Raw genomic sequence first — 13,057 nt, forward strand, 5'->3', positions numbered from 1 at the left:
CAGGGGTGGGTGCACCAACCAGGTAGAGGGGATGGGGGGGGGCACCTGCTGTGTCTACTGCCATCGTGAGGGTATATAGGCATGTTTGCATGTATCTGTGGAAACCTAATCTGGTTGCTATAGTTTCTTATTGACATTTCGGTTCCTGATGCGAGACTCCAAACTCGTAGCAAGGACTCTATCCTATTCATCTTCGCGTCCCTGATGCAGGGACCGGCATTGAACTGTTACTGAATAAACAATTATCAAACGAAGAGCAATTTGGGCTAGATCACTGAGCAACTTGAACTCCAGGCTAAGTAATCTGGGCGTGATTCTGTTGGCAGTTAGAAAGAGTGTGAAACACTTACTGGCAGTGGTGGACAATGTGCATGGACCAGGGAGAGGATGGAGGGAGAGGCCAAGGCGCCGTTGCAGTGATACAGGCAAGAAGCCACAAGAGGCAGAGTTGGGGGGAGGCTGTGAGCACGGGGAGGCAGATGCAAAAGTCATTAAAGTATTATCTGCAGGATCCAGACGGCCCCCCGGCTGAGAGCCAGCATAGAGACCATCAGGGATGCTAATCAATCAAGTGTGTAACAAATTTTATACTTCCACGCCTCCAAGCAGATAGAAGAGCGTTTCTCACATGTGTGTGGAAGAAATATCCCCACCAAAAAAATAAATCTGGGTGGGTTTTTCTCAGTGTCGTGCATAATTAGGCAAAGTCCGTGAAGTAAGCATGGGAATATTTTTCTTTCCCTCCATATTTTGGCCAGGATCCCACAGTCCTGTCCGAGAAAACCCAAGGTCACCAGTGTGGAATTTGTTCAATTCATTAGCACGTGGGGTACTTAAATTTAAAGTGGTTTCCGGTGACATGGCTTTCAAATCAATCATTCCACACAGTCACATATGTCCCAAAGCTGCAGATTCAGCACATTATTTCTCAGCTGCATTCTGGACCCTATGCTGGTTGAAATAATTTTTCTGTGACTCAGATAGATCCTATACACATCAGGAAATGCATACTTTCTCTCTCTCTCTCTCTCTCTGAGCTCTTCCAGGACTCGACTGTAGGCAAAGCTGTGTGCATTCCTCTCTAATTATAGGGCTCAGTGACTTCTGGCCAGGCGCCTGTCGTTCACGTTGTTTTCCGAGAACCAGTGCCCGGGACCCCTGCTGCGTGGACTGGACCTGGATTTGCCAGGGTTCTCTCTGGGGCTGGCTTGAGATTTGCTGTCGCCAACATCTCCTTTCCCATGGACTTCACCATTGCCCTTCGCTATGAAACTCAGGTATCCAACGACTTCTTCAGGGGTAAAAAGCCACCCAAAGAACATTCTCGAACTACGAGCTTCCTCTCCAGTCTTGCTAGATAGGGTCATCAGAAAGTGATTTGCAAAAAAAAAAAAAAAAAAAAAAAAAAAAGCACATCTGGAGAGCATTATAAATCAAAGAGTTTCCTAACAATATTAAAACAACACAGTAAGCCAGAGGCAGACATGCTTTATTCCATGGAGAGAAGCTCAAGTTGAAGTTCTATATCTAAGGCACAAGGTCTGAGGAAGTGGTGATGGAATGTTTGTAGAAGAATGATAAAAAAAAAAAAAACTGAACACAAATTCTGCCCTCCTGGGACTTTTTTCTAAAAATTTAATAAGCGAACCTGTGCACAGAGATGCAGATTCATGCAGAAGAGGTGTTGATTTTGCACTTGGAATTTACTCTGGAACGAAAAAAAACTATGAGCAGGCTGCTCCTCTTGCCTCCTCCCCCTGCCTTTGGAGAAATATCTAAGGCAGAGTAGAAACCAAATCAGAAAAACACTTGATCTAGAGCAGTGGTTCCTAATGTTTTCTTTGTATAAGTTTTTCTCTGATAATCTGAAACCCACAGACCATTTCCCTAGAAGAATATTATATCCGGCTGGGGGAGGTCTCAGAGCCCCCAGACTTCCTCCAGCGACCACATTCTGGAAGCACGCATGGTGCATTGTATGACTAGAGCGTCTGACCCACTTTGAAACTCTTATATGACATAATTCTCTACTTCTCACTTATAAATGAAAGCCAAGGGACTTCAATGAACTTGGACCTGATGAGTATATGAGTCATTAAAAATATAATATAAATATACATATATAATATATATATCTTTTAATTTTTCCAGAGAGAGGACACATCTGTGACATCTTTAAAAAGCATTTCCAAATTGCATGGCTTTCAGAGTAGAGCTAATTAGCATATGCTATAAATATATGCGTATCTAGACACCTACAAATAGATTTAGTAATATGATAATCAAATATTATATAACAAAATCTACGTCATGATATATTTATATAATAATATTTATGCAAAATAACATGGGGAGGAAGTAAATATCCTTTCGTGAAGGATTCTAAATTTTCATTTTTGTTCTATGATCCAGGGACAGGATGAGTTAATTGACTCTTTGGGAGACAGAGGTTAAAGACGAGGCCTGTCAGGAGCACCAGGGCTTTTCCAGCCCATGAACTATTGCTACAGCCAGAGACAATGTTCCATCTGCCTGGGTCTCAATTCAGACCCCAGTGACTTAGAGCTGAGAGTGAGCCTCTCAGACTTCTCTCAGCTCCAAAATCCTCTCTTCCCAGAGGCCTGTGGGTTGCAAATTTGAGTCCAAGTGTGTCCATGAGTCATGCGTTGTGTGTGCACTCTCACCAAGGATATGCTTTTTATGTCATGCCTGTCTAGCCCGCAGCCGACTGGGCCGTCCAGGTCCTGGTTAACCCCCTTGGAGGGAGCAAGCACTGTACGCACGAGACTCCATGGCCACGGCCACCACCTTTCCCTCTACCGGCGGCTTCCAGGTATGCTTGGGACCTGTTCTCAAACATAGAAGACTTCTTTGAATTTTCTTCATCTACTATGTAGATGTGTCAAAGAACCAAGCAGGAAGAGAGGTGTATTAAAGGACATTGTGACACCTATTGTTTGCTGTGTGCTACACTAAGCTGCACGTTTAAGATCATATTTTAGCTTGCTAACAACTCACCGAGGTAGACTTCCTCTTCAACAGGCAAGGAGGGGTTGAGAATGAGAATGCTTGGAGACCTGCCCCCCAGTCTCATAGCTAATGTACTGCAGAACCAGGATTCTAGCCCCAATCTCCTGATTCTCAGTCTCGAAAGTTCCTTTCCCATTCCCCAGATGGCCTTGAGAGGTGACACAGTGAAATGCTACAAGAGTAAGAGTAAGCTGGCATGATCGCAACAGCTGGGAGTCTATAAGGTAAAAAAGCTACTCATTTTGAGGCCACTAATTTTGCATCAGAGATTTGTGGCAAAATAAATCAGAGCCCCTGTTGAGATGAGTATGACAGACAGGATGAAGGACATGCGTTCCATCCTTTTCCCAGAGCAGTCGTGACAGCTCATGACTATTAGTTCCTAAGGCTTTGCTATTTGGCACAGTCCTGTGCAAGAGCCACAGAGAGGATCTGACAGTGAATTTGCTGTCCTCCCAACCCACCCGAGCTGGTGTAGACCTGGCCTCTGCCCCACAGTCGAACCCACTTCAGCTCAGGTAGAGAGCACCAGCAAATGCTCTGGCTGCTTAGGTTACATAATCATACATTTGTCACTGAATTTTTGCTTTATTTCTCTTAATACAGAATCGTGCTGCTTCCCACACCCATCTGTTTAGAACCAGATGTACAATATTCCATAGACGCCTATTTTTCCCAGCCTTTGGAAGGAGGGTCCCACGCTCATTCACACATCTTGGTGGATTCAGTAAGTATCACGCAGCACCGGGGGTGCTTCCGTCTAAACTGAGCCCCATTATCGTTCTACTTTTAGACTCCATGGTGAAATGTTTCTTTAGAAGTATAAATGAGTTTTTTCATGATAAAAAAAAAATCACTTATTCTCTATCAACGTCACCTAATACCGATCACAGACCTTACGGAACAGCCTGTGCCAACAACGGTTGGAAGTGATTTACATACTATTTAGTCTTCACGGCAAGCCTGTGAGGTAGGCCCTGTCATTGTGCCCATTTTATAGATGACAGAACTGAGACCCAGGCTCACAGAGCCAATGAGCGAGGAGTCAGCAGTCAGAGCCAGAATCCCTGATGGCCGAGCCCCCGCTCGGAGCCACCATGGTGTCCTGGCACCCAGAAAGTTCAGGAAGAAATTCCATCACTGAAAGTGTCATCGTCTTGTAAGTTCCACTTTTTATATACTGTGTCTTTATATCACCGTGATCCGAACGCTCATACAAGTACGTAGACAGGTATTTTTCAGTTCCCCTTATATCATAAGTGTTTTCTTATGGTGCTTACGTAATCTTCTTATCATTTTTAGGAATGATGGGTAATATTTCCTCAAATGACTTCTCCCGACATCTTTCCCCCATAGATTTGGGCCATAGAGTTGGCTTCCAGTTGATTTTATAATAATAATAATATAAATATAACATATAAATTATTATATAACAATAATAGTTATGAAACTCAAATTTAGGAGAGCTAAGACACTCCCCATCTTACATCCATACCCTGAATATTTCTAATTTTGTAAATTTCAAAGATTATGACTTGATGCTCTATTTCACGCATCCATGCAAATTATCCATGCATCGCGCATTCACCGAGCAGACACGGGCTGATAGTGTGCTGGTTCCTGGGGTATAAGGCCCCTGCCCTCCAAGAATTCTCAGCCTGATACAGAAGACAGGCATGTACTAAAATCACTGCAGTGATATTTGATAGACACATAATATAAACGGGTAACTTGAAATTAACTGAAAAATATTTCCGTTGGTCGGTTCTCAAGCGATCGTTCTGTTACGTGTAGCTACCAAAACAGTAAAGCCTGGATGAAAATTGGGAGAAGAGCCTGTTCTTGGCAAACTGTCAGAGCTTCCAAGGAGAGGCTAGATCCCCCTCTCAGGTCAGATTTCCCAGAAGCCCAAGCTGAGACAGGGACCCGGGTACCCCTGCTTTGTTGAGGGTGTGCTGGTGGGGGAAGAGGCGCGAGGGACAGGGGTGGGAACCGAGCAAGGATGTGATCCCCACTTCAGTGTAGCCAACTCCACTGGGAGCTTGGGAGCATAACTGTGCCACAGAGCCGGTTCCTCCCGGAGGCAGTGGTGGGCCTGCGTGCGCCCAGTCATCCACCCCGCCCACCCCCAGTGAGCGCATCGACTTCTAGACCAGTCGGCTGAGTCCAAGTTTCTGGAGAAAGGGGCAGCTGTGTGCCTTCAGCAGCCAATGGCACAGCAGCTGGTGAACGGGAAGATCTGGGCAGGGCACCTACCATGTCCCTGCGAGACCCCGACCCCAGATGTCCAGGAGGAGAAAGTCAATGCACGTTTTTGATTACAGACTGATGCACTTATTTCCATCCCAACAATTTTGCTGCTCTGGCAAGATGCTTGACTGCCTGGGCCCTGGCCCTTCCAAGTTCATTCTTCTCTGCAGCCTGATGAACATTTATATCTAAGACTAGGATGTATTACCAAGAAGCCCAAGCGAAAGCTTTGTTCAACCCTGGATGCTCCTTCTGCAGAAATAGCTTTTATTTGGCAAATATGGAGAAACAGTTACAAATTTTCCTTCAGTCACCCTGATCCCATGATCTATGCTTCCCTGAAATGTGTTTGGAGTTGAAAGTATATTAGCCATGCTCGAATGTAAAGCTGCCATTCTTCTAAACCATGGATGGACTACACTTGGTAAACAAAGTCTTTAAAATTTTCTAGAAGAAGGGAGTCATGACATTACAAGATCCTATAGCTTGACAGGGACTCTTATCATCTGGCCTATCTGCTGGGTGCCAGGACGGGCTTCCCCTAAACTGCCTCAGACCAGTGACTACAGATAATGAATCCCTGGTTGGCAGCCCTCATCTCCAACCCTAGCCAGTCCGGCTTCTTTCTGCCTCTCCCTTCACTCTCAGTTCGTGTTTGGAGAGCACAGTCCTTTTAGTGTCAACTTGAAGAGACGACTCTAGATGGGTATATATACTTCTTTATTGAGCAAATATTTATGAAGTCGTTACTGTAAATTAGACATTGCGGTAGGCCGCGGGTGTAAACAAGACAAGCACCTTGCCCGACGTGCCGGGGCTTACTGTCTATAGGGAGGAATGCAGACATTACACAGGAGATGGCAACGTGGCCCGAGAGTTACTGGAAGCTATGACAGCTCACTGAACGGAAAAGCTCGGTGTGGCTCGAGCGGTGATTCGCAGCATCGCCTGACCCGACCTCCTCTCTTTATTGGGAATATCTTGTAACACTCTTTACCAGCTCAAAGTGCAGTTCATTGGCATTATAGCCCACCTGCACACGTAACCCCAGACAACGTCTGGGTAATATGCACCTATGAAGAGACATCAAAAGAGTAGCCCATAGAGAAACACTATGTACTTCAGTATATGTCTACCCTAAATGTCTACACTCCGGCATAAATACACAGAAGGCAGGGACACGCTCATATGTGTAGGATCACTCAGTGTGACACAGCCATGAAAGCAGGTGTGCTGCAAACATGCGTAACATGCTTTTAAAACATAGGGTAAGTCCTTCAACACATAATTATAAACAAAGATTTGTCTCTCTGGGCAGCCCAGGTGGCTCAAGCAGTTTAGCGCCGCCTTCGGCCTGGGGCCTGATCCTGGAGACCCGGGATTGAGTCCCACGTCAGGCTCCCTGCATGGTGCCTGCTTCTCCCTCTGCCTGTGTCTCTGCTTTTCTCTCTCTCCTCTTTGTGTATTCTCAGAAATAAATAAATAAAATCTCTAAAAAAAACAAAAACAAAGATTTGTCTCTCATGCGGGAGGATTTTCCTTTTGGTCAAAATGTCTGGGATTTCTGATCCCCACACACACACTAAAAGCCAGCAACACACCTCATCTGATGGCCATGACAACCAAAACCACCCCTCGGAATTTGCAAAATGCCCCTTAGTGGATGGCACCTGCCATATTGAGAACCACTGAGCCAGAAGGTCAAACTGCTGAGCCACCCAAGAGTCCCTCAAAAAGATTTTATTTATTTTTTTAAAAGATTTTTTATTTATTCATTTATGATAGACAGAGAGAGAGAGAGAGAGAGGTAGAGGGAGAAGCAGGCTCCATGCCAGGAACCCAACACAGGACCCGACCCTGGGACTCCAGGATCGCGCCCTGGGCCAAAGGCAGGCGCCAAACCGCTGAGCCATCCAGGGATCCCCCCCTCAAAAAGATTTTAAATGGTTTTCGGTTATAACTTCGGTAAAATCTCCTCAAGAAATATAACTGTATGGCTTTTCTTCACATAGGTATCAGATGTGATACAGATGATCCTTCTTTGAGAATAAACTTAGAACAATGCGTTTGTCCCTCTAATAGCTGGATGGCCTAACCCAGCAATTCACAAAATGCATCTGTGAAATATTGAGTTTATGGGATGTTAGTAAGTGCTACTTGAATATGGGACCAAGTGGTTAACCGAGCATGGAAGCGCTGAGTTTAAAAGTATTTTTGTTACAGGACTTCTCAGAGCTTTAGTAAGTTCATCTACACTGACTCTCCAAGAGGCAGAGAGTTTGTTGTAGGACACCACTGTTCATATGTAATTGCAAAGAACAAAACTTTTAAAAGGAGGGTTTTTTGGAATTAGAGTTCCACAGTTAATACTATGGAATGCACTAAGCTGTACTTTCTAAATTTGTCACAGTAGCCTAGTTAAAAGTCTTTGAAATCTAAGACAAATTCACAAGCAAGCTAAAAATATAGTAAGAATGATTTTTAAAAGTCTTATTTTTTTGTCCCAAGTCAATAAATGTAAATATTTAAAGATTTCTTAAATAGGGCAGCCTGGGTGGTTCAGCGCCTGCCTTCGGCCCAGGACATGATCCTGGAGACCCGAGATCGAGTCCCACGTCGGGCTCCCTGCATGGAGCTTGCTTTTCCCTCTGCCTGTGTCTCTGCCTCTCTCTCTTTCTGTGTGTCTCTCATGAATAAATAAAATCTTTTAAAAATATATTAAATTTTTTTAAAGATTTCTTAAGTAAAATGAAAATCTTAAAATCTTCTCATAGATCTACTTGTTTATGTAACTAGAATCTTGAACAGGAGACAGTTATGAACCTAAGTCTTCTTTTTGTATTATTTTAAAAGCTTGGTCTGATTCCCCAAATCAATTCATTGGAGAATTTCTGCAGCAAGCAGGATTTAGAGGAGTATCAGCTGCACAACTGTGTTGAGATCGCCTCAAAGATGGGACCTCAGGTGTCCCCCGGTGTGTGTGAAAGGCTTATAGTCAGCATGTCTGCCAAGCTGCACAACGGGGCTATAGGTGAGTACTGGCCTCATGGGCTCCACCGACACACAGCTTTTTGGAATGTGAGTGAGTCGATCGCATTTATTGTAGCAGCTACTCCAAACAACCAATGTCAATACCAATTGCCCAGTGATTGGACACTCAGTCCATCTGAGGTGTTGGAATCCCAATGTGCAGTACAGTAGGTGCATAAAGAAGGAGCCTTCCGGTACATTGGGCCACTAGAGCCCTAGAACAATGGCCCTAAAACACTAATTTGGAATCCTGGACATTGAGGGCCGGAATGAACTCCAAACAACTTCTTTCATCCTCAAACCTTCATTCAATAGGCGAGCCTCTTGGAGTCCAAACACATTAGGTGATTTGTCCATGTCACTAAGCCACAGGGTGGTGTTTCTCACCCTTAGCACTTCTGAAATTTGGAGCTGGATAATGCTTTGTTGTGGAGGGGTCGGCATGGGGGGCTGCCCTGTGCATTATAGGAAGCTTAGCAGCCTCCCTTCCCCTCTGCCCACCTGATACCGGTAGCACGTTCCCGCTAGTTTTGACATTCAAAAATGTTTTCAAATTTTGTTATATGTTCCCAGTAGTGCCAGGTAGAGGGGTAGTTTGCAAAATCTCCCTCCAGCTGTAGAGTGACAGCTACAGTGAGAGCCCAGGCTTCCTGAGTTCTGGGCAAGCGCGTTTCCTGTTATACTGCAGGACGCTGGCTTCAGAATGCCCACAACGTCATGAATGTGATGGAAGAAGGGAAATCAAACAGATAGTCCAGCACCAACGTAGATCATCAGGAATTGAAGGAGTGACGTCAATAATAATGATTATATTGGAACAGCTGATTATTCAAACAGTTTAAGCCTTTCATTAACTTGTTAAGTAACATTAACATTTATTGTTAAGGTATGCTTAGTCAGTAATGTTTATTGAGCACCTACTACATGCCACACAGTTCTAGGTACTTCAGAGGCCTTATTGTCTTTAATCCTTATAATTCCCTGGGGTAGATCCTATATTTTTCCCATTTAATGGATGAAGGAATCAAGGATGACAGAAATAGCGAGTGAAAGAGAAGTGAACTAAAGCTCCCAACAGGACCAGGGACTTCTCTGTCACTTCCTTCGCCTCTAACTGCCCTCTTTGGCTCCCTGCAGCCTGCAAGTGTCACCCCCAGGGCTCGGTGGGGCCCAGCTGCAGCCGACTTGGGGGCCAGTGCCAATGTAAGCCTCACGTGGCCGGGCGCTGCTGTGACAGGTGCTCACCTGGAAGCTACGGTCTGGGACATCATGGCTGTCACCGTACGTAGCAAAAGATAGATGGGGGAAGACACGCATGGTCTTAGAGTTTTGGAGTTTTGAAGACAGGGAAATCATTGTGGGAGTTTGAAAGAGGAGGGGCCAGGGAATTGGACTACATTACTCGGGCTGTCTGTCTCTATAGATAAAGTGTGCAAAAAAAAATTCCCATCATATTTCATTCATCCGTTCAGTGGGCACCAACTGTATACAGAGCTCCATTAGGAATCATGAGTGATGGCGCCCACTTTGGCAGCATATATACTAATATTGGAATGGTACACAGAAGATCAGCGTGGCCCCTACACAAGGATGACACACAAATTTGTGAAGGAAGCATGAGTGATGGTAAAGACATGGCCCAGGCTTCTGGGGGTTTGTGGTCTGTATCAAAGAGATGGCAAGTCCAGGGAGGATGTGGGAGGGACACCGGGAAAGGTGTCGGCTGTGCCAACCCAGCTTTGTGACTTGTCAGCGAAGCCCAGGGGCTGGCCAGGCTAAAAGAACAGCGAGATTGAGAATTCGAGGAAGGGGACCACGCTGTCACCTCTCTGATGCTGGGGTCGCCAAGAGCCGTGGAACTGATCTTCTAAGCTGCCTGTTGATAAGGGCTTAGATGGGTCTTTGTCTACATGTGGAAATCCAGGCTCGTGTCATGTTCAGGGTATGCAGTTCTGTGTTCACACCGTGTACCAGTAGTGCAAACAGCCTTCTCCACCGAAACCTGTCTTGGGTGGTCTCTCCAGGTAGGTTAATTCTTTCAGGTGAAGGAATGTATGTTTTAAGTCAGTTCAGAGAGAAGACACACCTTGCTGGTCACTCTCTACCCAGCACACATCTCTTTTTATCACTTTTGTTTCCCTCTCTTTAAAGAAGAGAAAGAAAAGAAAGAGAAGAAAGAAAGAAAGAAAGAAAGAAAGAAAGAAGGGAAGAAGAAAGAAAGAAGGAAGGAAGGAAGGAAGGAAAGAAGGAAGGAAGGAAAGAAAGAAAGAAAGAAAGAAAGAAAGAAAGAAAGAAAGAAAGGAAAATGAGGTGCTAGAGATTCACAAAGGGGCAAACATGTCATTGGCCTCGGGCCTTTGCACAGGGAAGACTGGCTCAAAGGGTTGAACAGTTCCCTAGAAAAGGAAGGAGTGAGCCTCTGTGATCTCACCTAGGAAAAAGAAAAGTCCACCTATCTTGAAAAGGGGCTTTATATTTTTTAATAAAGATTATAATTTTATACCTTGAAGTCTGACTTAATAAATGGGAGTTCAAGGCACTAAAAACATGACACATGACAATTGCTCAGGTCCTCTGTATAAACAACGCTTTTAAGACCCGATTGCTCACCGCACCCTGTTTATTGGGTGAATCATTTGAACAAATGTTGACCTGGTGCTCGGTGCCGGCCAGATTCTCAGACTCCCCTGACTTACCTGATGGGGATGCCACAGGGAGCTCAGGACTCCAAAAGCAGGACTGTAACTCGTTTCCCCAGCACACCACCTGTCCCTCCTCTCAACATGGTCTCTTTCTTTATCTAGCATGTCACTGCCACCCTCAAGGCTCAAAGACCACTGTATGCGACCAAATAACGGGACAGTGCTCCTGCCAGGGCGAGGTGGCCGGCCACCGTTGTGACCGGTGCCTGCAAGGCTACTTCGGATTTCCCAGCTGCCTCCCTTGCCTTTGTAATGGGTTCGCCGAACTTTGTGACCCAGAGACAGGGTCATGCTTCAATTGCGGGGGTTTTACAACTGGAAGAAACTGTGAAAGGTATGGAATCCCTGTGCACTTGAATTTTATTTCTTTTGTTCCGATGTCCCAACACTCCCTGAAGGACCACTGAGTAGAGACTCAGCTGTATTTAAGTGTAGAAGCCTTGCTATGGGCGATGGGAGGTGGGGGGGCGGGGAGATAGAACCTCGCTCCCGGTGTCCTTCAAGATCTTGTGATGAGCCAGACCATGTCTGATTAAATAAAAAACAGGCATTTATTTGCCTGGCACGTTGCTTTTTACGTCCCTGAAATAGGACATGTAAATGAACTGCCACTACATTGAGTTTAATGACTCTACCTTGGGACGTTCAAGGTAAGGCAAAGAAGAACTTCACAGAGCAAGCCAGCACCTTCTAAAATACTGAGTTTTGAGAGTTGTGCTGTCCTCAAGCACAGCAAACCCACACCGGCTACTGTGAGCTTTTCCCGGGGACGTTTGGTACAAAGAAATTGTCTTGACAGATGCATCGATGGTTACTATGGGAATCCTGCTGCGGGACAGTCCTGTCGCCCTTGCCCGTGTCCAGATGTTCCCTCGAGCAGCCAATATTTTGCCCACTCCTGTTATCAGCATCCTTGGAGCTCAGATGTGATCTGCAATTGTCTTCAAGGTTATACAGGTACACAGTCTAATTCGTGATGCCTTTTTTTCTTCTCTCCCATACTGCTCTCCAAAAAAATGATCCCATGTTCATAATTTATCTGCTTTGAACAACTGAGTGGTACTGAATCTAAGTTAGTGGCAAGAAGGCACAATCTGGTGCATTGCCGCTTTACTGAACAAGGGATTTGAATGATTCAGAAACCAAGGACAACGAAAAGCTTATTCCTCTGAACTATACTTGTTAGATAATGTTCTGGAAAACTGACTGACCAAATGAGTTCAAACCAAATTGACTTATTTAAAATAAAATCATCACATTTTAAGTAAGACACTTAGGTGATTAAGCGATATATATGTCTTATAACATAGAACATAAGCAATTAAAAAGTAAAAGCTTTTAATTATTTATTTTTTTTTTAGTAAAAGCTTTTAATCACACGCTTCCTTTATATAATTTCAACCAATCGATTGGATATTTCAATATCAAATCAACCAACTGATTTGATGTTTCACCAGTATAACTTATTTTTTCAGATGTCTTGAAACACTGATTTGGGCATCCTACAGACACCGCATAAGTCAACTCAATATTTATGTCTGTTGCTCTACCAAAAATTTTATTTTGAAGAGTTTAAGCATGAGTATGAATATATAACGCAACAAGGAAAAAACATAAAATCTACTTGATTTAATCATATTTTGAAGATATGCTGCTACTATTTTCTTCAGTGATAATTACCATCATGATAATAAAGGACATGGCTAATTTTTTATTTGCCGACTATGTCTCTACATCATTCTGACCTCTTCTCATGTCTTTTGTGTCCATGTCCCCCCTGGCTTAGTTGGTCAGTGTTTAAGAACTGAGACCATGGAGGGGAATCCCTGGGTGACTCAGGGATTTAGTGCCTGCCTTCTGCCAGGATGGGATCCTGGAGACCCGGGATCAGGTCCCGCATTGGGCTCCCCGCATGGAGCCTGCTTCTCCCCTTCTCCCTCTGCCTGTGTCACTGCCTCTCTCTCTCTGTCTTTCATGAATAAATAAATGAAATCTTAAAAAAAAAAAAACAAAAAAAAACAAAAAACAAGAACTGAGACCATGAT

General features: G+C 44.5%; 1 protein-coding gene and 1 non-coding gene across 2 annotated transcripts in view; both read left to right on the top strand.

Moving 5' to 3' along the window:
• Positions 1–13,057, top strand: part of LAMB4 (laminin subunit beta 4) — a 100,735-nt gene that overhangs the window by 49,799 nt on the left and 37,879 nt on the right. Inside the window, exons 17-23 of the mRNA XM_041722223.1 lie at positions 1,092–1,277; positions 2,718–2,833; positions 3,637–3,757; positions 8,134–8,311; positions 9,448–9,591; positions 11,115–11,346; positions 11,812–11,969. Of these exons, the coding sequence (XP_041578157.1) occupies positions 1,092–1,277; positions 2,718–2,833; positions 3,637–3,757; positions 8,134–8,311; positions 9,448–9,591; positions 11,115–11,346; positions 11,812–11,969 (1,135 nt within the window). The remainder of the gene's footprint in view (positions 1–1,091; positions 1,278–2,717; positions 2,834–3,636; positions 3,758–8,133; positions 8,312–9,447; positions 9,592–11,114; positions 11,347–11,811; positions 11,970–13,057) is intronic.
• LOC121472380 lies at positions 9,829–9,935 on the top strand. The gene has a single exon (XR_005982867.1). It is a non-coding gene; the product is annotated as a U6 spliceosomal RNA (small nuclear RNA).

Source organism: Vulpes lagopus, chromosome 11 (genome assembly GCF_018345385.1).
Source record: "Vulpes lagopus strain Blue_001 chromosome 11, ASM1834538v1, whole genome shotgun sequence".
NCBI classification, from domain to species: domain Eukaryota; kingdom Metazoa; phylum Chordata; class Mammalia; order Carnivora; family Canidae; genus Vulpes; species Vulpes lagopus.